At 62.5% G+C, this 26789-nt stretch overlaps 3 protein-coding genes across 4 annotated transcripts in view; 1 reads left to right on the plus strand and 2 right to left on the minus strand.

Annotated features, from left to right (window-relative positions):
• Positions 1 to 2660, minus strand: part of FLNC (filamin C) — a 29613-nt gene extending 26953 nt beyond the window's left edge. For both annotated transcript variants that reach the window (XM_040061315.2, XM_040061314.2), the window contains exon 1: positions 1535 to 2660. In XM_040061315.2, the coding sequence (XP_039917249.1) occupies positions 1535 to 1871 (337 nt within the window). In that variant the 5' untranslated portion in view covers positions 1872 to 2660. The remainder of the gene's footprint in view (positions 1 to 1534) is intronic.
• A 4759-nt stretch (positions 2661 to 7419) lies between these two features.
• Positions 7420 to 10484, plus strand: OPN1SW (opsin 1, short wave sensitive). Its single transcript, XM_040061407.1, has 5 exons — positions 7420 to 7763; positions 8400 to 8568; positions 8762 to 8927; positions 9515 to 9754; positions 10266 to 10484. Exons 1-5 carry the CDS (start codon positions 7421 to 7423, stop codon positions 10386 to 10388), a joined length of 1041 nt encoding a protein of 346 aa, XP_039917341.1. The 5' UTR covers position 7420; the 3' UTR covers positions 10389 to 10484.
• Positions 10485 to 11649: 1165 nt separating this feature from the next.
• Positions 11650 to 26182, minus strand: CALU (calumenin). The gene is made up of 7 exons (XM_040063044.1): positions 26152 to 26182; positions 22318 to 22548; positions 17820 to 18013; positions 13763 to 13929; positions 13601 to 13661; positions 13129 to 13328; positions 11650 to 13034 (listed from the first exon to the last, which is right to left on the minus strand). The coding sequence occupies exons 2-7, from the start codon at positions 22536 to 22538 to the stop codon at positions 12930 to 12932; spliced, it is 948 nt and encodes a 315-aa protein (XP_039918978.1). The 5' UTR covers positions 22539 to 22548; positions 26152 to 26182; the 3' UTR covers positions 11650 to 12929.
• Between the last annotated feature and the right edge of the window lie 607 nt (positions 26183 to 26789).

Genomic DNA, 26789 nt, shown 5'->3' on the forward strand with positions numbered 1-26789 from the left:
GGGACCCGCCAGAGGGATCCCCGCACCCCGGGATCAGCTTCAGTGTCCCGTCCCGGCTCTCTGCGGGAGGGGGGGTAATGGGAGGACCCACCCGAGGCACCCCGACACCCCACGGCGCCACCGCAGGGACCCCTGACACCCCAACACCTGCCTGGGGACATCCCGGGGCACAGAAATGAGGGCTGAACCCCACGACGCTGCCCCTGTCCACCCCGAGCCCCCACCCCCTGCAGAGCACCTCCTGGGGGGCACAACCCTGGCAGCGCCCGGGGGTCCCCGAGTGAGCGCCCGGGTTCGACACCCCCCTGACCTTCCCAAGGGATTCCTGGAGCGCCAGAATGGGGAAACTGAGGCACAACGGGGGACGGCTCGGGGGGAGGGGGGCCCGAGGCATCCCGCTCCCTCCCCCCCGGCCCTGCGGCGCGGACCCTCCCCCGCTCCCTCCCCCCGCCACTTCCCCCCACGAGCGATCGCGTTTCAGGAGGAAACGGGGGAGATGCGGGAGCGGGCGGGACAAACCCCTCCCCGCCGGGGGGGGGGGGGGGGGCACACCTGGGAGGTCCCCAAAACTTGGGGTCACATCTGGGGAGGGGCGGGGGGTCGGACACTGGCGGGGAGCGGGAGGTGACACTGCGGGAGGGGTCTCGCAGCCCCCGGGTCCGGGCGTGCCGGGGGGGCCGCGCACGAACGCGTGTGCGGGGGGGCCGCAAAGCCTCCCCGGTGCCGGGGGGGTCACCCTGCAGCTGTCGGGTGGGGGTGGGCGCTGGGGCCCCGCCAGGGGTGGGGGAGCCCGCGAGGGCCGGCGCCCCCCCGCGCGTGAGCTCAGCGCCCCGGCCCCGAGCCAAGCGTGAGCTCAGCCCCCCCCGCACGGCCCCCGCAGCCGGGCCGGACCCCCCCCGCCCCGCACGGCCCGCGGGGTCAGGCCCACAGACCGCACAGCCCCCGCACGCCCGCCCCTTGCACACTCGCCCGCGGCCCCACCGCTGCCTCCAGCCTCGCACGCTCACCCCCGTTCCCATTCCTCTCGCACACTCATCCCGCTCCTCTGCCACCCCTCGCCTCGCACATTCACCCCCATTCCCATCTGTCCGTCGGCCCCCACCCTTGCACGCTCATCCTCCATTCCCATTCATCCATCACCCCACTCTTGCACACTCACCTACGGGCCCATCCCCATCACTCCATCATGCCCCTGGCACACTCATCCCACTCCTCTGTCCCCCACCCTTGCACTCTCACCCTCCTCACACTCATCCAGCACCTGCCTTTACACACTCATCCACATCCTCACCTGTCCAGCCCTGCCCTCGTACGCTCACCCTCGATTTCCCATCCCTCCCTCGTGCCCACCCTTGCACACTCATTCCTCGTCCTCGTTTGTCCATTGGCCTCGCCCTTGCACGCTCATCGCCAGCCCCATCCTCGCTCCTCTGCGCTCGCAGTCACCCTGTTCCCCGCCAGCACCGCTGCCCCTGCCCTCGCACGCTCGCCATTCCCGTTCCTCTCCCCCCTCACACGCCCTTTGCACACCCACCGATGGACACGAGCTTGATGTGCTCCCGCTCCAGGAACTCGAGGGCCACCGAGACGTTCTCCAGCTTCATCTGGCGGAAGTTGGGGCGCGGGTGGTGCTTGCGCCCCATCTTCTTCTGGCTGAGCACCTCGAGCAGCGCGATGAGGCGCAGCCCGTCGCTCAGGTCGCGCTGCAGGTCCACGATGCGCTTCTGCACACACTTGAGGTGCTCGTTGCACCAGCGCGTGAACGTGTTCTGCTGGATCTTCTTCCAGGGCGCGTCCTCTGCAAGGTCCTTCTCGGTGGCCGGGAGCTCCTCGGGGTCCTCGCCCGGCGCCGCCTCGTACGTAGAGTTCATCCTGGACGGGTTGGGGGGCCTCGATGGGCAGGGGATTGCTGGGTGGTGCGGAGGGTCCTGAGTGCGTGGGGAGGGGGAGTCCTGGGTCACCTCTGGTGCTGGCTGGGGGTCCTGGGTCAGTCCCAGCGTCCTGAAGGGATCCTGGCACCGGGGGTGGAGGTCCCAAATCAGTGCCGGTGTCCTGCGAGGCTCCGGGGTCGGGGTTCTGGGTCCCGGCGGCAAAGCTGGCGCTGGGGCCCGGTGTCCTGGGTCGGGCCGGTGTCCTGGGTCAGAGCTGGTGTCCCGGGCGGGGGCCCCGGGTGGGTGCTGGTGCCCGCTATGAGGTCCCGGTGCTGAGGGGTGGCGTCCTGGGTCAGTCCCGGTTCCTGGGCGGGGGTCCGGGTGGGTGTCTGTGTCCTGGGTGGGGTCCCAGTTCCCGGCGGTGGGGGACGGTGTCCTCGGTCAGTCCCGGCGCTCAGGGAGGGTCCCGGTTCCCGGCGTCACTACGGGTGCCTGGGAACGGGGTCCCGTCTCAGTCCCGGTGTTCCGGAAGGGGTTCGCTGCTCGGTCCCGGTGTCCTGGGTAGGGGTCCCTATTCCCGTGGCGAGGCTGATGTCCTGGGTCTGTCCCGGCGCAAGTTCCCGGTGGTGGGGCTGGTTCCCGGTGGGTTCCCGGAGCGGAGCGGAGGGTCCCGGAGGGCTGGGGGATCCGGCGGGTTCTCGGGTCGGTTTCCGATGAGTTCCCGGAGCGGCGGTTCGCGGTGGGGTCCGGTGTGTTCGCGATGCGTCCCAGGAGCGCTCCTGGGCCGGGGGCGACGGCGGCAAGTGGCGGGGCCGGGGACGGCGGCGGCTTTAAGCGCTGCCCCGGCCCGGCCCGCCCCGTCCCGGGGAGGGACCGACCGGGAGGGGCGGAAAGACCGCCCGACCGGCCGGGGGGTGGGGGGCCCGGCCGTCGCTATTTAGGGCCCCGGCCTCACACCCGGACCCCCGGACTCCGGCAGCCCTCAAATCTCGCGCTCCGGCGCCCTCAACCCCGAAATCCGGCACCTCCCGAAAGCCCGGATCCCAGCACAGCCCGGACCCCCCGGTTTCGGCACTCCCGATCCAAGGCTCTCCCAAATCCCGGCAGTTCCGAAAACGTACAGACAATCAACACCCCTAAATCTCCGAGATCCCTAAAACCTCTGTAACTTCAAACACCGGCACACCCAAACACCGACACTCACAAACACAAACACCCCAAAATGCCGACCCACAAACTCCCAAAAACTGGCACCCCAACACCCCAAAACCCCGTAAATTCCCTGAAGTCCAGTGCCACAAACTCCTAAACTCCAGCACTTCAGAACCCCCTGCCCCCAGACATTGGCACCCCAACCTCTGCCTGCTGAACCACTGGCACCCCTAAACTTGGGCACCCTCGAACCTCAGCCCCACCAAACCTCGGCCCCCCAGTACCCCAGCCTCCCTACACCGAAACACTGGTACCCCAAATCCTGGCACCCAGACACCCCCGAAACTCTGGCACCCCAAAATCCAGGCACCCCCGAACTCCAGAATCCACCCCAAATAACCCCAAATACCTGCAACCTCGACACCCCAAAACCTCAGCACCCTACAGCCTGGGCACACCAACACCCTGTTATCCTGGTACCGCTGTACCCTGGTACCCCAACACCGCAGCCCCCCAGCAGCACAACGCACCCCAACCCCCCCCCCCACAAAGACGCCCCCCACACTTACTTAGAACCCTCTCACTCGTCCCTTCCCTTCCGGAACCCCCGAAAATCTCACATAAAAACTCTCCCCAGCCCTGAGGGGCACGACTGAGATCCCACAAACCCTCTCAGGATCCCCCTCTGGGGAAACCCACCGGGACCCCCCCAAAACCACCCCCATGGTGGGACCCCCACTCAGCCCCCCCCCGCTGCGCCCCTCTCCCCCTCCCGCGGTGACTCCAGCCGTGGGTCCCCCTGCCCGTGCCTCAGTTTCCCCATCTCAGTGGCACATGCCTGGGAGGGGAGGGGGTTCGGTCATATTTGGGGGTGAGCCCTGAACCCCGCTGCCCCCCGAATCTCTGTTGTGTCTCCCCCCCACCCCAGACACCCTTGGGGGGGCGGGGGGGACGCTTGGGTGACCCACATCCGGGTGCTTTGGGGGCTGATTTGGGGGTATCATGTTCCCCCTGTTCCGGTGCCTGTCCTGGAAGCTTCCAACGCGGGGGGGGCGGTGCGGGTGCACCCCGAGGTGACAACGGGTGACAGGGGGTGACGTGGGGGGGTGACGTGGGGGGGGGTGACGTGGTGGCGCCTGCGCCAACACCTAAAAATAACCTGCCGAGTCAGAGCCACGCACCGGCACCCAAAATACCCGGGGGGGGGCAGGCGGGGGGGGCACCCCCAGACACCATCACCCAAAACACCCAGGGCAGGGGGCGGGGGGGGCACGCACGGCAGGGCGGGGGCGAAACACGACAGGGACCCCCAGCAGGACCCCAAACCCACGGCGGCTTCCCACGAAGGGGAGCGAGTGGACAGTTTGGGGGAGTCAGGGTGGTCTGGGAGGTGGGGGTCAGGATCTTTTGGGGGGTCAGGGTGGTCTGGAAGGTGGGGGGGTCAGGATCTTGGGGGGTCAGGGTGGTCTGGGAGGTGGGGGTCAGGGTCTTTGGGGGGGATCAGGGTGGTCGGGGAGGTGTGGGTCAGGATCTTTGGGGGCAGATCAAGGTGGTCTGAGAGGTGGGGGTCAGGGATCCTTGGGGGGGTCAGGGTGGTCTGGGAGGTGGGGGTCAGGGTCTTTGGGGGCAGATCAAGGTGGTCTGAGAGGTGGGGGTCAGGATCTTTGGGGGGATCAGGGTGGTCGGGGAGGTGTGGGTCAGGATCTTTGTGGAGGTCCACGGTGGTCCCAGAGGTGGGGGTCAGGATCTTTGGGGGGTTCCAGGGCGGGTCCAGGGGAGTCTGAGCAGTCAGGGCACTCCAGGGGGGTCAGTGTAGTCCGGGATGGGGGTTCAGGATGCTGCTGGGGCAGGTCAGGGGGTGCCCGGGGGGCCGGGGTGCTTCACAGGGGGTCCCAGTGCCCTCCGGAGTCGCGGCTCTGCAGCAGCCGGGGCAGAGGAAGATGACGGTGGAGGCACGATGAAGGGACGGAGGACCTGACCCCGCCAGTCCCTCCTGGGGAGGGGCCATAGGGCAGAGGCGCTGCCCCTGTGGTGGCACCTGGAGTCCAGTGTCCCCCAGCCTGTCGCTGGCTCTGGGTCTCCTCTGGGCTCTGGGGCTGGAAGCGCTCAGTGGGGTGACACGAGGAGGGGACCATCGGCAGCGCGGGGGCACAGAGAGAGGAACAGGGGGACACTGGGGACGTGGCCGTGGGGGACGAGGAGGCCGAGGCTGGAGGACATAAGGGACAGCGGAACAAGGGGTGAGTGCACAGTGGGGCACAGGGAACGTGGCCGTGGGGACAGCAGGGACGCGTGTGGGGCCACATCCAGGAGGGCACCAGAGCAGCGACTTGGAGGCCCCGGGAGTCCCGGGGGTTGTAGACAGAGCGCTGGGGGGCCCGGGGGGCCGTGGCTCCCATGTGGAGGTGGTGCTGCCGGTACCCGTGGGTGCTGGGGGCTTGGTGCTGCCTGTGCTGGTGGGTGCTGGGTGTCCTGGCAGGGCTGGCGGTGCTGCAGCCCTGGAGCTCCAGGCTCTGCACCTCCTGCTGCCCGCGGCGGGGCGGCTGCTCCTGAGCAGCAGCAGCCCCCCAGCAGCCCCCCAGCAGCAGCCCCCCAGCAGCAGCCCCCTGCGCCCCCAGTCCCTCCCCACTCCACAGCCACCATCCCAGAACCACAGAACCACGGAATCCCCGAGGCTGGAAAAGCCCTCCAAGGCCACCGAGTCCAAGGTGAGCCTGACCCCCAGCTTGTCCCAGAGCCCTGAGTGCCACATCCAGGAATTCCTGGGACACCTCCAGGGATGGGCGCTCCAAAGCTCCCCGGGCAGCCCCTGCCAGGGCCTGACTGTTCCCCACCGTGCCCCAGTGACCGCAGCTGCACAGGGGACACGGGGAGCACACGGGGAGGGACATGGGGGACCCTTTGTGGGGTGTCTGTCCCCTGGGGACAGATGTCACCCGTTTGGGGGTGCCCCTCCATGGGCATGCCCAGGACGGCCCCAGCAGAGCTGACCTGATCCAGTGCAGCCCAGTACAGTCCACTACGGCCCCGTTCAGCCCAGTCCATCCCGGCGCAGAATGACGGGCCCCAGTACAACCCCACAGGACACAGTACACTCCCGTACAGTGCACTGCAACCCGGTGTAGTCCAGTAATCCCAGTACAAACCCGTACAGGCCAGCACAAACCAGAACAGGCCAGGCCAGTATGACCTAGTACAGCCCAGTGCTGCCTGGTACAACATGGGCTGGGGGTTCAGCCCACCCAGCCCCCCGTTCCTCTCCTTACCCCACCCCTGGCCCCATCTCTGCCCCAGAGCTGGACAGAACCCCAGGGGTGCCCCAGGTCACCCCCAGGGTGGGCACCCCCCACACCCTCCCCAGGGGCACAGCTTCCCCTGGAGGTGTCCCCCCACGAGCTCCCCCTTCCCTGGGGGTCCCAGGGTGCCACAGCTCGGTCCCTGCACCGGCCTTTATAGGCGCCCCCAGCCCGGGGGGGCCCAGCACCTGTAATCCCCCCCTAAGCAGCTTCTGCACATCCTTCCTGTCCCCCGGGGGTGCCACAGCCTGGGGGAGGGAAACAGGGGGAGGGAGGGCAGGAAACGCTGGGAATCTTCTGGAACGTGAGTCCCGGCAGCGCACCCCCAAAGTGACCCCCCCTCAATGACCCCCCGGCACTGCGCCCCCAAAATGAACAGCCCCTCTCAGACACCCCACCTCAAGCAGTGCCCCCCCAGTCTTCCCCCCACCCCGTGGTACCCCCAGACTCCCCCCACCTCACTTGGGATCTCCCCAGCACCGGGATCCCCCAGTGCAGAACTGGGGACAATTGCTTGAGGGGGGACACACCTGGGGGGGCACCCTGGGGTGCCAGGGTGGGGGACGGCGAGTGACCTCATGAGGGAAACTCCCAAGTTCTTCCCAAGGCATCCAGGGCTGGGCCATCCTGGGGGAGCAGGATCAAGGCTGGAGACACCTGGGGACCCTGGGGATAGCTGGGGACACCTGGCCATACTGGGGGGACCAGGACGGAGCTTGGGGTCTCCTGGGGCACACCGAGGACGCTGGCGGGACCGGCACTAAGGTTGGGCACCTCTGGCCGTCATGGTGGGACCGAGACTGGGCTTGGGAACACCTGGGGACACCTGAACATCCCAGGAGGAGCGGGATGAAGCTTGGAGACCCTTGGGGACCCTCCCCATACCCAGGCGTTGTGGGGAGCCCCTCTGCCCCCCCTCCCCAAATCCCCCAGAGCACCGGTAATCGGCTCGACCCGGCTCAGGGGGCCGATTAGGCGCTGAGCCCGGTTTAGCCCACCCTAATCCCCAAGTTTGGCCGGGCTGAGCCCTGATCCCCCCTAAGCAGCTTTGGGGGCGCAGGGTATATCAGGGGGGCGCGCGCCCCCCCCACCACCGCCACCATGGACGAGGAAGAGTTCTACCTGTTCAAGAACGTGTCGTCGGTGGGGCCCTGGGATGGGCCCCAGTACCACATCGCGCCCATGTGGACCTTCTACCTGCAGACCATCTTCATGGGCTTGGTGTTCGTGGCGGGCACCCCCCTGAACGCCATCGTCCTCATCGTCACCGTCAAGTACAAGAAGCTGCGGCAGCCGCTCAACTACATCCTGGTGAACATCTCCGTCAGCGGCCTCATGATGTGCATCTTCTGCATCTTCACCGTCTTCGTCTCCAGTTCCCAGGGATACTTCGTCTTCGGGAAGCACATGTGTGCCTTTGAGGGCTTTGCAGGGGCCACCGGAGGTACGAGGGCACAGCGGGGGCTGCTGGGGCCAGAGACGAGGGGGTGACCGCTGGGGCCAGAGGTGGCCACAGAGATCTCCTGGGGCTGGGGGAGCCGGGGTGACCACCGTGGTCTGGAAGGCTCGAGGTATTGCTGACCGCCACATCCTGCTAAGGCGTTAGGAGTTGGGGTGAGCTCCACGGGCTGCTGCGGTGTGGCACTGCAGTGACCTTCTGGACCTTTAGGAGCTGACCACTGTAGTCTGGTGGGACTGTAGGAGTTGGGGTGACCACTGGGGTCTGGTGCAGCTGGAAGTGGGGGTGACAGTCATGTTCTTCTGGGGCTGGGAGAGTTGGGGTGATCACTGTGCTCTGGTGGGGCTGAAGGTGGCAAAACGGGCAAGGGCCATGGGTAGGGTTGAGCCCTGTGATCTGCTGGGGCTGGAGGAGCCGGGGTGACCAGTGGGGCCTGAAGGTTGGGGTGATTTTTACATTCTACTGGGGTTGTGAGACCTGGGGTGACCCTGTGGCCTGGGGGAGCTATGGGAACTGGGGTGACCCCGTGGCCTGGGGGGCTATGGGAACTGGGGTGACCCCGTGGCCTGGGGGGCTATGGGAACTGGGGTGACCTGCAGCCCTGGTGGCCTCGTTCCCCAGGGATGGTGACAGGGTGGTCCTTGGCCTTCCTGGCCTTCGAGCGCTACATCGTCATCTGCAAACCCTTCGGCAACTTCCGCTTCAACTCCCGCCACGCGCTGCTGGTGGTGGCGGCCACCTGGATCATCGGCATCGGCGTCGCCATCCCCCCCTTCTTCGGCTGGAGCAGGTGGGGACACAGCGGGCACGGGGGCAGGGGGCGGGCAGGGGGTGCAGCGGCTCCAGGAGCGGCAAGTGGGGGGTCAGGGGGTGCCACGGGGGTGCCAGGTGAGCGCTCGAGGCACCCGAAGTGCCATGGGGCGCTGTGGGGGCACCGGCGGTGCCACGGGGTGCGGAGCAGAGGCTGAGCGCAGGCGCCGCAGGTACGTCGCCGAGGGGCTGCAGTGCTCCTGCGGCCCTGACTGGTACACGGTGGGCACCAAGTACAAGAGCGAGTACTACACCTGGTTCCTCTTCGTCTTCTGCTTCATCATCCCCCTCTCCCTCATCATCTTCTCCTACTCCCAGCTGCTCAGCGCCCTGCGGGCCGTGAGTCCCGGGGGCACGGGGGGCACGGGGGGCACGGGGGGCATTGGTGTCAGGCACACCTGTGGCTGAGAGCGAGGGATGGAGAGTGGAGAGGGGCTGGGGGCAGGAGGGAGGGAGGGAGAACTGACTGGGAGCAGGGAGAGAGGGATGGGGAGCAGGAGGGAGGGAGAGAGGGAGAACTGACTGGGAGCAGGGAGAGAGGGATGGGGAGCAGGAGGGAGGGAAGGAGAACTGACTGGGAGCAGGGAAAGAGGGATGGGGAGCAGGAGGGAGGGAGAGGGAGAATGACTGGGAGCAGGGAGAGAGGGATGGGGAGAAGGAGGGAGGGAAGGAGAACTGACTGGGAGCAGGGAAAGAGGGATGGGGAGCAGGAGGGAGGGAGAGAGGGAGAACTGACTTGGGAGCAGGGAGAGAGGGCGGGATGGAGAGCAGGAGGGAGAGGTGACTGGAGGGATGAAGGGAGGCAGGAAGGGAGAGGAGGGTGCTTGGACAGCAGGTTGGGCTGGGGCACAGGCAGGAGGACGGGCAGGGGCTGGGCAGGGGGCAGGGGCCCGGGCTGGGCCAAGGTGTGCCTGTCCCTGGCGCAGGTGGCAGCGCAGCAGCAGGAGTCGGCCACGACGCAGAAGGCAGAGCGGGAGGTGTCACGCATGGTGGTGGTCATGGTCGGGTCCTTCTGCCTGTGCTACGTGCCCTACGCGGCGCTGGCCATGTACATGGTGAACAACCGCGAGCACGGCATCGACCTGCGCCTCGTCACCGTCCCTGCCTTCTTCTCCAAGAGCTCCTGCGTCTACAACCCCATCATCTACTGCTTCATGAACAAACAGGTGACACCAGCGACACCAGTGACACGCAGAGACACAAAGAGGGGGACAGCCCAGACACGTGGGAGGGGACACCCGGGACACATGGGCGAAGGGGACGCCCAGGGACACCCGGTGATGGGGACATCCAGAGGTGCCCAAGGGTATCTGAGGACCAGGGACACTCAGCAATACCCGAGTCAGGGGACACCCCAGGACACTCGGATGAGGGGAATGCACTGGCAAGGGGGACACAGGGAAGATGGGGACGCCCCAGGACATTGGGGCAGCGGGGACATGCAGGGGTGCCCAAGGACATCGAGAGACTAAGGGCACCCAAGGGTGGCACATGCGGGGTATAAGGGGCATCCAGGGACGCCTGCGTGGTTGGGGGTACCCAGGGACTGGAGATGGGGCCAATGAGGCACTTGAGGGCCTGAGGACAGCGCCAGGGCTGGACACGGGACCAGAGGGACCCCCGGGCTGAGCCGTCCCCTCTCCCGTGACGCCGTGTCACCCGCCCGTGCCCCCGCAGTTCCGCGCCTGCATCATGGAGACGGTCTGCGGCCGGCCCATGACAGACGACTCCGAAGTGTCCAGCTCGGCCCAGCGCACCGAGGTCTCCTCCGTGTCCTCCAGCCAGGTCGGCCCCAGCTGAGGGGCTCTGACACCGCCCCGGCCCCCAGGACCCCCGGCTGCCCCCCGCTGTCCCCCCACCGTGGGGCCGGCGCTGCCCTGGGGGCGCGGGGGCCGCGGCCAGCCTAGGATGTAGCGCGGGTGGGACAATAAACCACGGCCGCGGTATGAGCGCAAAGGGGACACCCTGAGCTCCGGGCACCCGCGGCACGGGCGTCCTCGGGGCAGCTGTGCCCGCAGCAGGGTGGGAATGGGGGAGCCTGGGGCTGGCTGTGCCCCACGGCGGGACGGGACGGGGGTCTCGGTGGTGGCTGTGCCCCATGGCAGGGAGAGAGGGCGTGGGGAAAACTGTGCCCCACAGTGGGGTCCCAGAGGCGGCTGTGCTCCACGGTGATGCCACGATGGGACTCTGCTCCCTTGTCCCCCTCACACGCAGGGAGGGCAGGGCGGGATGCTCTACCCATCTCCATCTGTGGGGCTGGGGTGGGGCCTAAGGCCCCCCATCCACAGGGCTGAGCTCCTCATCCATGGGGCTGAGACCCCCATCCATGGGGCTGAGCTCCTCATCCACGGGGCTGAGACCCCCATCCACGGGGCTGAGACCCCCATCCATGGGGCTGAGACCCCCATCCACAGGGCTGAGCTCCTCATCCACGGGGCTGAGACCCCCATCCACGGGGCTGAGACCCCCACCCATAGGGCTGAGCTCCCCATCCATAGGGCTGAGCTCTCCATCCATGGGGCTGAGACCCCCATCCATGGAGCTGAGCTCCCCATCCATGGGGCTGAGACCCCCATCCACGGGGCTGAGCTCTCCATCCACGGGGCTGAGCTCCTCATCCACGGGGCTGAGCTCTCCATCCATGGGGCTGAGCTCCCCATCCATGGGGCTGAGACCCCCACCCATAGGGCTGAGCTCCCCATCCATGGGGCTGAGACCCCCACCCATAGGGCTGAGCTCCCCATCCATGGGGCTGAGACCCCCATCCACAGGGCTGAGCTCCCCATCCATGGGGCTGAGACCCCCACCCATAGGGCTGAGCTCCCCATCCATGGGGCTGAGCTCCCCATCCATGGGGCTGGGCCCCCCATCTGTGGGGTGGGGGTGGGACTGAGCCCCTCCATCCATGGGGCTGGATTCTCTCTGTGGGGCTGAGCCCCACAGGCCCCCGGGGTGGGACTCCCACGGGCCCCACGTGCCCCCACCCAGTTCCCCCCACCGCCTGAACCCCTCCGGCTCAAGCCAAGCTGATCCCAGTTTAGGGGCAAACAGGGAATTGGGGTCCGTCCCCCTGGGCCCATCGGGGGGTGAACAGGTTTATTGAGTTCCAACCGATCCGGATCCCTTCAATCAGCCCGAGGAGAAAACCGAGGAATAAACCCGGAGGAGGCGAAAAATCCGCGTCCGGAGCTGTCCCAGGGCCCCAGATCCCCATGGACGGGAGTGGGGGGATGTTGGGAGAGGGGCTGCTGCTGGCCTGGGTCCAGGCTGCACCAGAGGCTGTCCCGGGGTTCCAAGAATCACTTCCACCGTCCCAAATCATCCCTGGTGTCCCAAACCAACCCCGGCATTCCCAGATTCCCAAGCCCTGCATGGGGCCATATTCCCAACCCACCTGCCACTGGATTTAGGGAGGGGAGGAAAAGGAGGAGTAGAAAGAGGAGGAGATGGGAGGATCCGGTCAGCCCTTGGAAACCTTTGGGAAAGGATTTAAGGGAAACCCTGGGAATTTGGAGGTGGCCGGGCCCGATTCCACGCGGCTCTGGCGGCTGCAGGGGGACAAACAACACAGAAGAGAGAAAAGCTTGGGAATTGTCCCAGAGCGGGGTGGGATGGTGGGATGAGGCCCTCCCCCAGAGGTTTGGGGGGTTCAAGGCACTTGGAGCAGGGCTGGGGGGAAGAGTCTTGCCCAGATCCCACGGGGCAGCGACAGCGGAGGAGGGTCCAGCGTCCCTGGGGTCACCTCCAGGCCACCCCCCGGGTCCTGCTGCTGCTCTGACGGTTTTTGGGCTTTCCTTGAGTTTGAATTTTCATTTCAATGGTCACTTTTTATTCCAATTTCACACCAATGTTTCCATTTAATTCAATTTGACTTCTTTGGGTCCAATTCCATTTCAATTTCACTTTTCAATTTCGATTTCAACGTTTAATTCCAATTCCATTTTAAATTCAAATTTCAATCCAATTCAAATTTTAATTTCTATTTCAACTTTAATTCCAATTCCAATCCTAATTTTTATTCCAACTGCAATCCCAATCCCAATCCCAATCCCTCTGTGAATTTCCCACTCCCCCCCCAGGCCCCCGGGCCCCGCAGCCCCGGGCAGCCCCATCGCTGCCCCTGCGCCAGGGGAGCCGTTTCCACACGTGGTAAAACCAAAACATACAAAAATAACCCAAAAGTCATTAAAATCCGGGGAAAACCCACAACGAGACGAGCCCCGAGTGCCTGGGGAGCGTGGCTTTCCCGGGCCCCGTCCCCGGGAGCCGGGATGGGGTTTCTCCGCGGCAGGAACGGCCTCGGCGAGGGACGGAGCCCATAAATAGGTGTCGGCGTCGAGCCTAGAACTCGTCGTGCCGCACCAGCGCCTCCCCGAAGTCCGTGGCCTGGCTGCCCACGAACAGGTCTGACTTGTCCACGATCTCCTCCCGCGTCAGCTTCCCGTCCTGCAGGGAACGCCACATCCCGCTATTCCCTGTCCCGCTCTCTCCCCACTCCTCCCGTCCCACTCCCAAAATCCCCCCAGAGCAGCCGGCCCACCTTGTCCTGGTCGGACTCATAGACGAGGTGCCGGGCCTCAGCCTCGGCGTGGTCGTAGTCCGAGGGCAGGATCCAGTCCTTGGTCTCCTCCTTGTCCATCTTCCCGTCCCGGTTCTTGTCCCGGAATTCCACAAACTGTTCCCGCTCCGTCTTCACCCACTCGGGCTCATCGGCGTCACCGTCCTGGCTGTACATGTCCCCTGGCGGGAGGGACGGCCGGGATCAGCCCCGCCGCCCCGTCCCCACCCCGAGGGCCGACCCCAAACCTAGAGCTCCCTAAAGCCATCCCAAAATCCCGAAGCACCGCATGGGTCACGACTTCACCCGAAAACCCTCGACGGAGGCGTGGGGCAGGAGGAAGTTTGAGAGAGAGAACGCTCTGAGGGGCAGGGCTGGGAAGGACACAGCGGCAGTGGGACGGGGACACCGAGGGGATACGGACGGGACACGGAGAGCAGCGCCAGCGCCTCACCGATGTACTCCTCCAGGTCAATGAAGCCATCGCCGTTCTTGTCAATGTCCTCCATGGTTTCCTGCAAGGAGATGCCGGCGTCAGCCGGGCCCGGAGCAATTCCTGCCCCTCAGTGACCACCCGCCCCCAGCGCTTCCCAAAACGGCTCTGCGCCGGCCCCACCTGCACCACAATGTCCTTCATGTAGTCATACTCCTCGGGGTGCAGGAAGGCCGTGAACTCCTCCTTGGTGGCTGCCAGGTCCCCGTCCTTGTCGGCCATCTTGAAGCGCCGCTCGTCCCGCACCATCATCTGCTTGTAGTTGAAGCCGTCGTCAGGGTCCGGATCGTCTGCGAGGGAGCACAGGGAGCACTCGGGTCAGCTCGGGCAGGACGAGGACCGTGGCAACCACCAACACAACCTCAACCCGACTCAGCATTCTCCATTCAACCTCAGCTCAAACTCTGAACCTCAACTTCCTCTCCACCTCAACCTCAAGCCAAGCTCAACCTCCTCCGCTGACCCTCCTGAGCATTACCTCCTCATCCTCAACTTCCTCAACGCAACCTCAGCATCCTCCACCCAACCTCAAACTCCTCGACTCAACTTCCTCCCTCTCAGCAGAGCCTCCCAAGGCTTTGCCAACAGAAGCTCAGTTGCAGCCACCGCTTCTCTCCTGCGCTCACTCCCAGGAGGAGGAGGAGCTGCAGAAGCCCCGGGATCATGACGTTCCCAGGGAGAGGCCCCCCAAAGACAGTGCTCGGGGGGTTTGGCCGGCACGGCCAGAGGCTCAGCGGAACTATTTTGGGAGGGGAATGTGTAAGGGGATCTCGCTCGCTGCCGGGTGGGACCGCGGGCACGCGTGGCCGCCTGGCACGGCCCCGCCAGCAGCAGGACAGCGAGTCCAGCAGCCCGTGGAGAGCCGGGATCCTGGGGGACGCTGCCACGCCCCGGCGACGTTAAACCAGAGCCAGGCCCGATCTCATCAGAGGGTCCAGAAGTCCCCGTGTCCCTGCTTTGTTACCTGGGATAAAAGTCAGGCATTGGGGAGCCCTGGATTAAGGGGTTTGGGTTCAAGGAGGTCTGGAGCATCCATTAAATATCCAAAGATTTTAAGGCAGCTCTAGGGCAGAATGAACCCCAAATTCCCCATTCTACTCCCAAGGCTTTGCCTTGAGAAGCAGCATAGCCCCAAATAAGGAAACCTTTGGGACCAGCACCATTAACAGACAACTCCTTAATTGCTGTTGGGCTAATTAATGGGTTTGATGGGGGAGGGGGGGAAAAAAGGGGTTAACTCTCCCAAAGCCCCCAAAATCACTTCCTGTCTTGGTCCCTGGGCTGGGAGAGGTTTGGGGGAGCACAGGGAGGGGAGGGAGACAGAGCCGGGCTGTTCCTCAGAGTATGGCAGCAAAGCCACAAACTCAACCCAACATCTTGTCTCCTGGGACAACCATTCCTGGCTTTGGATCCCACCGTGGGATTGAGGAATTAACAAAAATAGGAGTGATGATGATGATGGTACTCTGATTTTGAAGGGAGTTTCAAAGGCATTTCAAACCTCAGACGAAGCTCTCGGACATTTATCACTGGATATTCCCTGTCTTCCAGGACTCCCCCCAGCAGAACCCCACACTGCTCCGTGACACTTCAGGGGCCACCCGGTGACTCATCCTGGTGTGTAATTAATTGATTAAAGCACTCCCAGCACCTTGTTTTGCTGACAAAACACCTCATTCTGGACCCTCCAGAGCCTGGCCAGGGGTCAGCACTCAGGAGGCACTTCCAGGGGCATTCCAGCCCCACTCTGGCCAGGGAGGGGAGCGAGGAGAAGACGGGGGAACATTTCAGCGGCAAAGAGCCGTGGAAAAGTAATTCCTGCTGAGAGGAGCCAGAGCCAGAGCGTGAGGCAGGATCCTCCCGGCACTCCGTAAGGATACAAGTATGTGGGAGCAGCACGAGCCGAGGCTCCGTCGGGGCCTGCCAAGGGCACTCGGCCTCCAGCGCCGCTCCAGCTTTGGGATCGGCCGTGCCGGGGGCTGGGCACTCCCCACACGCTGCTCCCACTGCAGGAAGGAACTTCTCCTCGCGCTCATTAAGGGCGTTCCATTAATCCAGGGTCTGCTCATTAAGGCTCTGCCTCGGGAACGTTCGTATTTTTCCCTATCCAACACCTGCAGGTCCTAAATGCCACCCCAGACTCCTCAAAGAGTGCTCAAACCCTTCCCAGGACCTCTCTGCCCCCTTCCAGGCTGGATGCACAGAGGCAGATTAGCCCAAACCCCAGAAATCCACGGCAAGGGGAGGTTTGGGAAGTGCTGCCCCAGCCCGGGGGTGTCACGGGGACTTCCCTGGCCACCAGCACAGCAAATCCAGATCCACCCCGATCCCAAGGGAGATGGATGAGCCTCCTGTGCAGCAGCTCCCCCTCTGCACATCCCGCGGAGCAGTTTGACTATTTTTGGCAATATTTAGGAAATTAAGAGTGGATTTGACACTCCAGAGCTGCAGCTCCTCCACCCGGGCCAGTCTACAGTGCTGGAGGCCAGAGCCAGCACAGGGCTCGAGGGTTTGAGGTTTTAACCCCAAAATCGCTGCTGCTCCCCTCACTCCCAGGGATGTCTGAAGCTGAGCCACGCTGCTGGCCCAGCACGTGTCCCCAGATCCCCAAGTTCTGGGGTCTAACACTGCTCCCAGGACAAGGGAAAGTGACTGAAATCTCTACCAGTGGTTTTTGTGGGTTTAGGGACATAATGGACACGCCACAGTGGTTCCACAGCAGCAGATCAGTGGGTTCCACCTGCAGGTCCCAAATTCCCCCACACGCCAGGAATTCCAAAGGGCCAGAAAGCCCCATTCCCACATGCCATTAATCCCCAAATCACCCGGATTCAGCCCAGAGCTGCATTTGTCACCAGGGACATTAATAATGCCCAAGTGTGGCTGCAGGTGTGTGTAAACATCCCCTTGGGGAGATTTCCATGTACTTTGGTTCTTTTCCTTGGATTTCTCTTTGTTAATGCCGCCAGGAGGTCAATTTGGAGAGTTTCTGAGGTTTTAAAGTGCAACATCATGGGGACACCTGCTCCAGCTGGCCCCACACATACCAAGGCCATGCCCTACATCCTACTCCCGTGCTTATCCCAGGGGACAAATCCTTCTCGGGCCAGCCAAACGCCAGCCCACCACGGCTCCACTCTCTCAACCACGGACATCTCTGGGCCTCCCTAATGCAGGCCTCAAACTCCCCCTCCTGCACAACCCCGTCCGGACCCGCGTCCATCCCGCTGACCATTGCTCCGCAAGCCTGTCCCGATCCATGAACACCCAGTGACCGCTGTGCCATGAGCACCCAGTGACGGCTGTGCCATGAGCACCCAGTGACCGCTGTGCCACGAGCACCCAGTGACCGCTGCGCCACGAGCCCATCCCGATCCACGAGCCCATCCCGATCCATGAGCCTGTCCCGATCCATGAGCACCCAGTGACCGCTGTGCCACGAGCCCATCCCGATCCATGAGCCCATCCCGATCCATGAGCACCCAGTGACCGCTGCGCCACGAGCCCATCCCAATCCATGAGCCTGTCCCGATCCATGAGCACCCAGTGACCACTGCGCCATGAGCAGCCAGTGACCGCTGTGCCATGAGCACCCAGTGACCGCTGTGCCATGAGCATCCACTGACCGCTGTGCCACGAGCCCATCCCGATCCATGAGCCCATCCCGATCCATGAGCCCATCCTGATCCACGAGCACCCAGTGACCGCTGTGCCATGAGCATTCACTGACCGCTGCACCACGAGCCCATCCCAATCCATGAGCCTGTCCCGATCCATGAGCACCCAGTGACCACTGTGCCATGAGCCCATCCCGATCCACGAGCCCACCCCGGATCCACGAGTCCATCCCAATCCGCAAGCACCCAGTGACCGCTGTGCCATGAGCCCATCCTGATCCATGAGCCCATCCCGATCCACGAGCCCAACCCGGATCCACGAGCCCATCCCAATCCACGAGCCCATCCCGATCCACGAGCCCATCCCGATCCATGACCCCGTCCCAATCCACGAGCCCATCCCGATCCACGAGCCCATCCCAATCCACGAGCACCCACTGACCACCGTGCCACAAGCCCATCCCGCTCCGCCTCCACCCCACCGACCCTCGGCGACCCAAAGCAGAGCAGGATTTCCCAGCTGCTGGCTCCAGGAAAGGCTCATCCCGAGAGCCAGGACCTACCCAGGATATATCCATAGGTGGCATTTTTATACTCCTCCCAGGAAACAAGCCCGTCCTCATTGAGGTCATGGCCCTTCCACTGGCGCTCCACATCCTCGTAAATCCAGCGCTTTTGGGCAAACTTGATCCAGGCCTTGAGCTCCTCCACTGTCACGAACCCGTCTCCATCCGCATCTATCTTCCCTACAATCTTCCTGTGAGAAACGCAGAGAAATCCAGCAAAAGTTTAAAAAAATGAGGGGTTAGCAGGGAGGGAATGGGAAGGGGCAGGGGGGGCAAGTCAAGGTCATTACAGAATTTGGGAATTCAACCATTTGGAGAGTTTATCCTTAAAAACAACCTATGGTTCAGCTGCCAAAACTTCAGATATGAAAATCACTGGCTTGGCCACTTTTGGGCCACTCAGGTTTTGGTTTCTTCAGAAATTATGAGTTTTAGGGGAAAATCTTCCTTTTAAGCAGCTGGGAAAAATCCATCCATGCATCCTTTGACAAAGACGGCACCAGGTGACGAGCATGGACCCATATTTATATTAAAAATGGGAATATCAGCTCTGCCTCTCCTGGTGACGCCAGAAGAAAGCTGAGGTGGTTATGGAATGAGCAAATTCAACTCTTTGAAGAGTTTATCTTTAAAACCAACACTTGGGTTAGCTGACGAAAAGCGACGTCAGCTGCCAAAACTCTGTCTCGGACACAGAAAACACTGGCTCAGACATGGAAGCCACCAGCTTGGCCACTCTTTAACCACTCAGGCTTTGGTTCCTCCAGGAATTATGAATTTTAGGGGAGAATCCTCCCCGTTAAATCTTAGGAAAGCTCCATCCGTGTGTCCTCCCGCCTCGATGGCGCCGGGCGAGGAGCACGGACGCACATTTCTGCTAAAGCCGGCAAGTTTGGCTCTGCAGGAGGAATCGGAGCTGCCCAAGCCCAGCGGAGCAGAGCAGCCCCAGAGCGGCTGAGCAGCCCTGGAGCAGCCCTGGAGCGGCTGAGCTGCCTTTGAGCAGCCCTGGAGCAGCCCTGGAGCAGCCCTGGAGCAGCCCTGGAGAAGCCCTGGAGCGGCCCTGGAGCGGCAGAGTTGCCCTGGAGCAGCCCTGGAGCGGCCCTGGAGCGGCCCTGGAGCGGCAGAGTTGCCCTGGAGCGGCCCTGGAGCGGCAGAGTTGCCCTGGAGCAGCCCTGGAGCAGCCCTGGAGCAGCCCTGGAGCGGCAGAGTTGCCCTGGAGCGGCCCTGGAGCAGCCCTGGAGCGGCCCTGGAGCGGCCCTGGAGCAGCAGAGTTGCCCTGGAGCGGCCCTGGAGCAGCAGAGTTGCCCTGGAGCGGCCCTGGAGCGGCCCTGGAGCGGCAGAGTTGCCCTGGAGCGGCCCTGGAGCGGCCCTGGAGCGGCGGTGCCGGTTCCTCCCGCTGCCCTGCCCGGGGGAGCAACCGGAGCCGCAGCCCCAGCGCCGAGCGCCGCGTGCCTCTGTTATTTTTAGCAGCAGCTGTAGGAAAGGCCGGCAGGAATGCGGGATCCAGGGGCAGATGGAGCCGGGGGGTGGGGGCTGTTTGATCCGGAGCGCACGCAGCTCCGTGCTGGGAAAGTCTTGGGCTCCTCGGATGAAAATCAGGGATAACAGTCACAAAATCCTTTGCCTGGTGAAGGAGGATCCTGTTTTTTTCCTTTAACATGAAGGTTTAATGGAAAACCTTCCAGGAATCCTGAGTTCCAGCCCAGGTATTTGAGGAATTTTAGAAGACAGGTGGAAAACACGGAATTTTTAAATTTTAGATCACCACTAGGACTATTCATTCTAAAAATATCAACGCAAAACCCTGACGCCGCCCGTGCTCACGCCTAGGTTTCTGTGTTTCAGAATTGCCTTGCTCAAGGAAAATCAGGAATTCCTCTGTGGCACAAAGCATGTTCCTGGCAATGAGAAGCTGGAGAGAGACTGGAAGAAAAAGGGGGAAAAATGTGGAATTTAGTTCTGACAGTGAGGTGCCAGTGGGCAGGGCTTGGAGACCTGAGTGATTTTATAGAGAAATATATAAAATAAATGTGTAAATATTTTAAAAAGCTCATCAATAGTGCCCAAGGTTATGCAAAAATATGTAAAATGTAACAGGAATATTTCAGAATTTTATATATCAACATGCAAAGTGTCCCTTCCAATATTCCTGATCGAACACAGAAATATGCAGAATGCCACTCAAATATTCAGAATTTTCCACATAAATATATAACAATCAATCATTACTATAAATTCTGCAAAGAACTATGTAAAGTACCACGAGAATATTAAACATTTGTCCATGTAAATAGATAAACCACAAATAAATCCGTCAAACCCTTCCTATTTCAGGGAAAAAAATTCCACGCTTCCTTCTCCCAAGAAGGTACACCACCGGCAAAGGGATTTACTCGGGAAAATCCCTGGAATGGAGGACCGGAGCCGGCAGGGGCTGATGGGCAGGGCAGTTTTTCCAGGGCGGTTTCTAAGGGGTTAATTAGGGAGCAGCTTCCCAGGGAAGTCAAACCCTCTCCAGCCCAGCGCCGGGCACTCGGGAAGCTCCCAAACCTCCTCCCCACCGCGGTGCCGAGCCCGGGCCGGCACCAGCTGCTCCCGGCTGCTTTCCCAGGGCAGGAGCCACCAAACCCTTACGTCTTCCCAAAGCCCCGTTCCGCGCCCCCGCCGGGGCAGATGCCGGGAAGCGCCGGCAGCTGCTCCCGTTCCCACTCGCCGCTCCAAGGGCACCGGCGGCGCGGCCCGGGCAGCCCCAGGCGGAGCTCCCGCAGGACACGGGGCTCTTCCTGCGGCACGGCCGCCCCAAAGCACCGCGTTCGCAGAGCCGCACGGCCATCGGCAGCTCGCCGAAGCGATCCCGGCTGCGCTCGGCAGCAACCGGCCGCTGCGGATAAAGCGGAGGCTGCTCCGTGCGGAGCGCGTTCAGCGCCCGTGGAAAGGCGGCGCTGCCCGCGTTCCGGCGATAACGCGGCAGAACAATGGGATTGAGCCGTGACCGAGCTCTGGGATCCCAGCCCTGGGATCCGCACGGAGGCCGGGGCCCAGCTTCCCTCGGAATCTGACGCTGCTCCAGGGGCATCGGGGCGTTTCGCTCTCATTTTGCCAGGCGGCAAAAAGCCTCCTGGATCCTGTGTTTTGGAGCGACCGGAGCGACCGGAGCCAGGCTCCAAGGGATCATGGGTTTTCCAGTTTAAATTGTCCTTGGATGGAGGAAATTCCCTCCGGCCCACGAAGTGCTGGGGGAGAGGCCAGCACCCCTTCCCACTGGGGGTCTGGATGATCCATAGGGATGGATGGAACCTCGCATCCCCTGCCCATCCTGCTCTGTCTGGGGGAATTGGCTCACTCTGGAAGCTTCCCCAGCACACACATGTGGTTGAGCTTTTCTTTCCCAAAAAACAGCCCAAAATTCACCGTGGGCTGTGGTAGGTGCTGCTCCAGCAGCAGCAAGGTTGGGAGGCTCAGCTGAAAAAATCGAGTCCAACTTAAGAAGGAGAGATTCGGGTGGGATCTTGGGAAGGAATTCCTGGCTGGGAGGGTGGGCAGGCCCTGGCACAGGGTGCCCAGAGCAGCTGTGGCTGCCCCTGGATCCCTGGCAGTGCCCCAGGCCAGGCTGGACACTGGGGCTGGCTTGGGGACAGTGGGAGGTGTCCCTGCCATGGCACGGGTGGCACTGGGGGGCTCTGGGGTCCCTTCCCACCCAAACTGTTGCATGAAAACCCAGCCAAAGGTACCCATTTCCATGGTGACTGGAGCCCAGCACCCTGAGAAGTGTCCCGAGCTCCCCAGGGAGGCTCCATCCCACAGCCCCCCGGCCCTGCTGGAGGCTGCAGTTCCCGGCTTGGAGCCACCCGGAGCTCCAGAACAACTGCGGCAGCAGCTGCAGCGGGGGCACCCGGGAACCATCCCAGGGACACACCAGGAGGGACAGAAACATCCCAGGAACACACCAGGAGGGACAGAAACATCCCAGGGACACGCCGGGAGGGACAGAAACATCCCAGGGACACGCTGGGAGGGACAGCCACATCCCAGGGGAAGCACAGCCACATCCCAGGGACATGCTGGGAGGCACAGCCACATCCCAGGGGAAGCACAGCCAAATCCCAGGGAAAGCACAGCCATCCTGGATCTGAGGGGAGGCACAGCACATCCTGGGTCCCAGTGGAGACGCTGGAAGGGGAATCTTCACACCAGCTCTGTTTTCCCAACTCCCAAACAACCCCTTCCAGCTAAGAAATACCAGTGATCCCAGGGGCTCCAGTGGCACCCAGAGAACACGGAGCGAGCACGGCACCCTGCAGACCCCCGCTGTCTGCTCTGGAGTTTTGGGGAATGCCCGGCACTGGAACCGGCTCTGGGTGACTTTCTGGGGAATGCCCGGTGCTGGGCAGTGAATTCCTGGGCTGGGAGCGGGGCCTCCCGCAGGGGGAACGGCGCACACGCCGGGGGCGGTCACCGCACTCCCGCTCCGGGAAGGGTGGGACGCTGTCCTTACCCCAGGCGCTCCTTGCTCTCCTCCGGAGTGAGCTGGTCGAAGCTCTTGGCCTCGTCGGCGCCCAGGAAGGCGTCGTGGTCGTAGTCGAAGCTCTGGGCGTCGTCGTGCTCGCGGGTGCTGAGCGGGGCCTCGCGCACCACGCGCTCCTTGCGCTCCGTGGGCTTCGCGGAGCCGCACAGCGCCCACACCCCCAGGCACAGCAGGAGCCGCGGGAAGCGCATCGTGCCGGGCCTGCGGGGACAGGGACACTGCCGTGGGACAGGGGCACTGGGACAGGGACACTGCTGTGGGACTGGGACACAGGGACAGGGGCACCGGGACAGGGACACTGGGACAGGGACACTGGGACAGGGACACTGCTGCGGGACAGGGGCACTGGGACAGGGACACTGCTGTGGGACAGGGGCACTGCCGTGGGACAGGGACACTGGGACAGGGACACTGGGACAGGGACACTGCCGTGGGACAGCAACACCAGGATAGGGACACCAGAACAGGGACACCAGGATAGGGACACTGCCGTGGGACAGGACTAGGGCACGTTGTCAAAGAAAAATGGGGATTTGGGCCAGATATCTGGGAAAGATGTGGATTAGAGGAGGTTGTCCTGGAAAAGCGGGGGATTAGTGCAGGTTGTTTGGGAAGAACAGGGTTTAGGGCCAGTTATCTAGGAAAAATTGGGGATTAGGGCAAATCATCTGGGAAAAATGGGGATTAGGGCATGTTATTGGGAAAAACCAGACTAATAATAATATAGATTATGAGAGAAAAATGATGAATTAATCCAGATGATCTGGAAAAAATTATAAATATGGATTGTCTGGTCAAAGATGATGAACTAATGCAGATTATCTGGGAAAAATGGGGAATTACTGCACATTGCCTGGGAAAATGGAGACTTAGTGCAGATCATGTGGGTACAAATTACTAATAAGTGCGAATTATCTGGGAAAATGATTAATTCCTGCATATTCTCAGGGCCAACTGATTAAGTGATCCCATTATCAGGGCACTGGAATGAACTGATATGGGTTATCTGGGCAAAAGTGATTCACTGACATGGACTATCAAGGCACAGGGATGAATTAACACAGATTATCAGGGCGCAGTGATTAGTTAACACAGATTACCCAGGCACAGGGATTAATTAACACAGATTATCAGGGGATGAATGAACACAGATTATCAGGGCACAGGGGATTTCAAGCCGCGGTGCGCGTGGGACACGTCCCGTTTGCCCCAGAGCCGCTCCCAACCCCACCCCAGAGCCCCCAGAGCGGCAGCTGGGGCTGGGCAGGGATCCGGGGGTGGGGAAAGGGATGCTGGCGGAAGGAAGGAAGTGGATCCAGATGGGAGGAATGTGAAGGACGTGCAGCACACTCCCCCTCTGCTCTCCCTGCTCCAGACCCCCGGGATTCCAGAGGCTGATCCCTTTAAATCCCAACAGAAACTCAGGTGTTCCCCACGCTTGTCACTGAGATCCCAACCGAGATCCCATCACAGATCCAGGTGTTCCCCACCCTGATCTCTTTAAACTTCAGCCCAGGTACTCATCATCCTGATGCATTTAGCCTCAAATTTTAATCAAGATTTGTAACTCTTTCACTCTAAATTTAATCCAGATATTCACCATCCAGAGCTCTTCAAGGCAAATTTAGTTCAATATATTCTCTATCCTTATTGCTTTAACCTAAATTTAAACCCAAGACATTCCCCATCCTTACCCCTTTAAATTTACATCCAGGTCCTCCCTATCCAGAGCTCTTAAATACAAATGTAAGCCCAGGTATTCCCATTCCTTAGCTCTTTAAATCTGTGGTTTAAAATCCAGGTACTTCCCTTTAACCTGAACTCACACCAAGGAATTCTGTCCTGGGAGCGACCCAGCAATGACCAGGAGTGACCTGGGACTGTTTCCACATCAAACCAAGACAGTGCTGGCAGGACATGGGGGAAAGGACATGCAAAAGCCTTTTCCTTCCTTTTTTTTTTTTTTTTTTTGAATGAGGATTTATCAGACCATTCAGAAAATCCACAAATTTCAATTCCTTGGAAGAGGGGGAGGAGGGGGCGTGGAGAGGGGATTTGGGTTATACACAGTAAAAGTCACTTTTTTAGTGTTTCTGGGGAGGAAAAGCATTCCAGGAGGGAAAGCCAGTTCCAGGTGCAAGTGGAGCTCTGGATATCCCTGTCCTGAGGAGCTGACTCCTGCTCCTCTGGGCACATCCCATGGCCAGGACCTGCCCAGCCTCACGCTGATCCCAGGATCGGCCCAGCCTGGAGCACAGAGTGACCTGGAACGGGTCAAACACCCCGATTTTATCTCCCGGTGTCCACACGGCGCCCGGGAGGCACGTGGAAGTGATTTAAGAGGGACAATCCAACCTCCAGCCGTGTCGGGGCCGTGCCGGGTGCCAGGAACTGCTGCGGGAAAGGTGCTCAGAAACCAAACGCCACAAACCGACCGTTATCCACAAACCATTACCCACAAAAAACTGGCAGCACCAGCAGCTCCTGCTGAGCCTGGATTTTCACTGGAGATCCTGAGGGAAAGGCAGAGCCCCTCTCCTCCCCACACGAGCCACTGGCAGCGGATCCCTTTTCTCCCAAATAAAGGGGTCTCGTGGGTGAACTTTGGGGAAGTCGGGAACGGGAACCAGGGGTGGGAAGATGTGGAGGTCAGAATGGGGTCCAGACCCTCAGCTGGGGAGGAACTCAGGATTCCAGCAGGGCTCAGTGGGATACTGATAGAGGACCCTGAGATTCCAGGGATACTGATGGAGGAACTTGGGATTCCAGGTGGCTTTGCTGTAATATTGGTGGAGAAATCCAGAATTCCCATTGGGTTTGCTAGGATACTGACAGAGGAACTCGGAATCCTGCACTGGGCTTGGAACCGTGGTGACATTTAGAGGAAATTGATGGGAAGAAGCCCCTCTGGACACACATTCCCCATGTGGGGGGCCAACGGGATCCCATAAAACCCCCGATAGGCAACACAATTTGTTCAGGTTTGGGAATCAGCCTCTGTTTCAGGTTTTTGCGGGATTGATCCCACTGGTGCAGCCAGGGAACAACTAACTGGGACCTCCCGGTGCCACCACAGGGGAGCAGCGAGGGTTTGGGGAATTCTGGCCTTGAGAAAGATGTAGGGACGCAGGGGAGACCTCGGGAGCCAAAACCAATCGGGGTAGAACCGGGCAGGTCCTGCCCCAAGCCGGCCCCAGAGTTCTGGGGTCCCTGATAGCTGCGGGAGAGGAACACGGGTTTGGGGTGACACGTCCTCGGCAGGGCAGCACCGGGGGTCTCACAGCCCGTTATCCTGGTGTCCCGGGGGTCCCACAGCCCGTTATCCTGGTGTCCCGGGGGTCTTACATCCCTTTATCCCGGGGGTCCCACAGCCCGTTATCCTGGTGTCCCGGGGGTCCCACATCCCCTTATCCCCAGGGTCCCACAGCCCGTTATCCCGGCGGACGCCCCGGGGGAGTCGATGGATTCCCGCGGGCCGGTCCCGCCCGCGTTGCGAGGTGCGGACGGGGCTCCATCCGCGGCGGTCCCCGCGGGCCCAGCCCACCCGCCCTGGGCCCGGTGCTCGGGCGGTCCCGGGACTCAGCACCGCTCGAGCCGCGCAGCGGGACGGGCCGCAGGGCTCGCGGACGCGGCGGCGCCGCCGCTCCCGCCCGTTCCCATGGAGACCGGGCCCGGCGCCGCCGCCGACGCGTTACGGCCGCACCGCAGCGGCCCCGCAGAGCCGCTCCCACCGCTTCTCCGGGCCCCAAGCCCCGGCCCCCGACCCCGCCGCCCATCCCGGTCCCGTCCCGTCCCGTCCCTCACCGTTCCCACCGCCGCCGCCGCCGCCGCTCCGCGCACCGGAAGTCGGCGCCGCGCCACGCCGCACGGCCCCCCGCGCGCCCTCCCCGCCCACCAATCACGGGCAAGCCGCGCCTCCCCCTCCGCGCCGCTCCGCGTTCTGATTGGCTTCTTCTGCCGCCACTCCGCCCCTCTGCCCGCCCCCGCCTCGCGCCCCGCCTCCCGCGCCCTCCTCCGGCCCCTCTCCCCCGGCCCCGCCTACCCTGCCCGGGACGCGGGCGCTGATTGGCTGGAAAGCGCCACGTCCTCATGCGCGCGCCGGCCGCCGGCCCCTCCCACCGGGGCTCCCCGCGCCGCACTGCGCACGCGCCTGCTGGGCGGGCTGAGTCACGTGCGTGGAAAAGGCGGGAAAGCCGAGGCGGGGTTGGGGCAGTGGAGCTGTGTGTCCACTTCCGGTCACCTCTGGCCACCCCCTGGTCACCCCTGGTCACACCCTGGTTACCCTCAGTCACACCCTGGTCACTCCCGGTCACACCCTAGTCACTCCCTGCTCACTTTAAGTCACCCCTGGTCACACCCTGGTCACCCCTGGTCACTCCCTGATCACACCCAGTCATGCCCTGGTCACACCCCGGTCACACCCAGTCACACCCTGGCCAGTC

Source organism: Hirundo rustica, chromosome 4 (assembly GCF_015227805.2).
Source record: "Hirundo rustica isolate bHirRus1 chromosome 4, bHirRus1.pri.v3, whole genome shotgun sequence".
Classification (NCBI taxonomy): domain Eukaryota; kingdom Metazoa; phylum Chordata; class Aves; order Passeriformes; family Hirundinidae; genus Hirundo; species Hirundo rustica.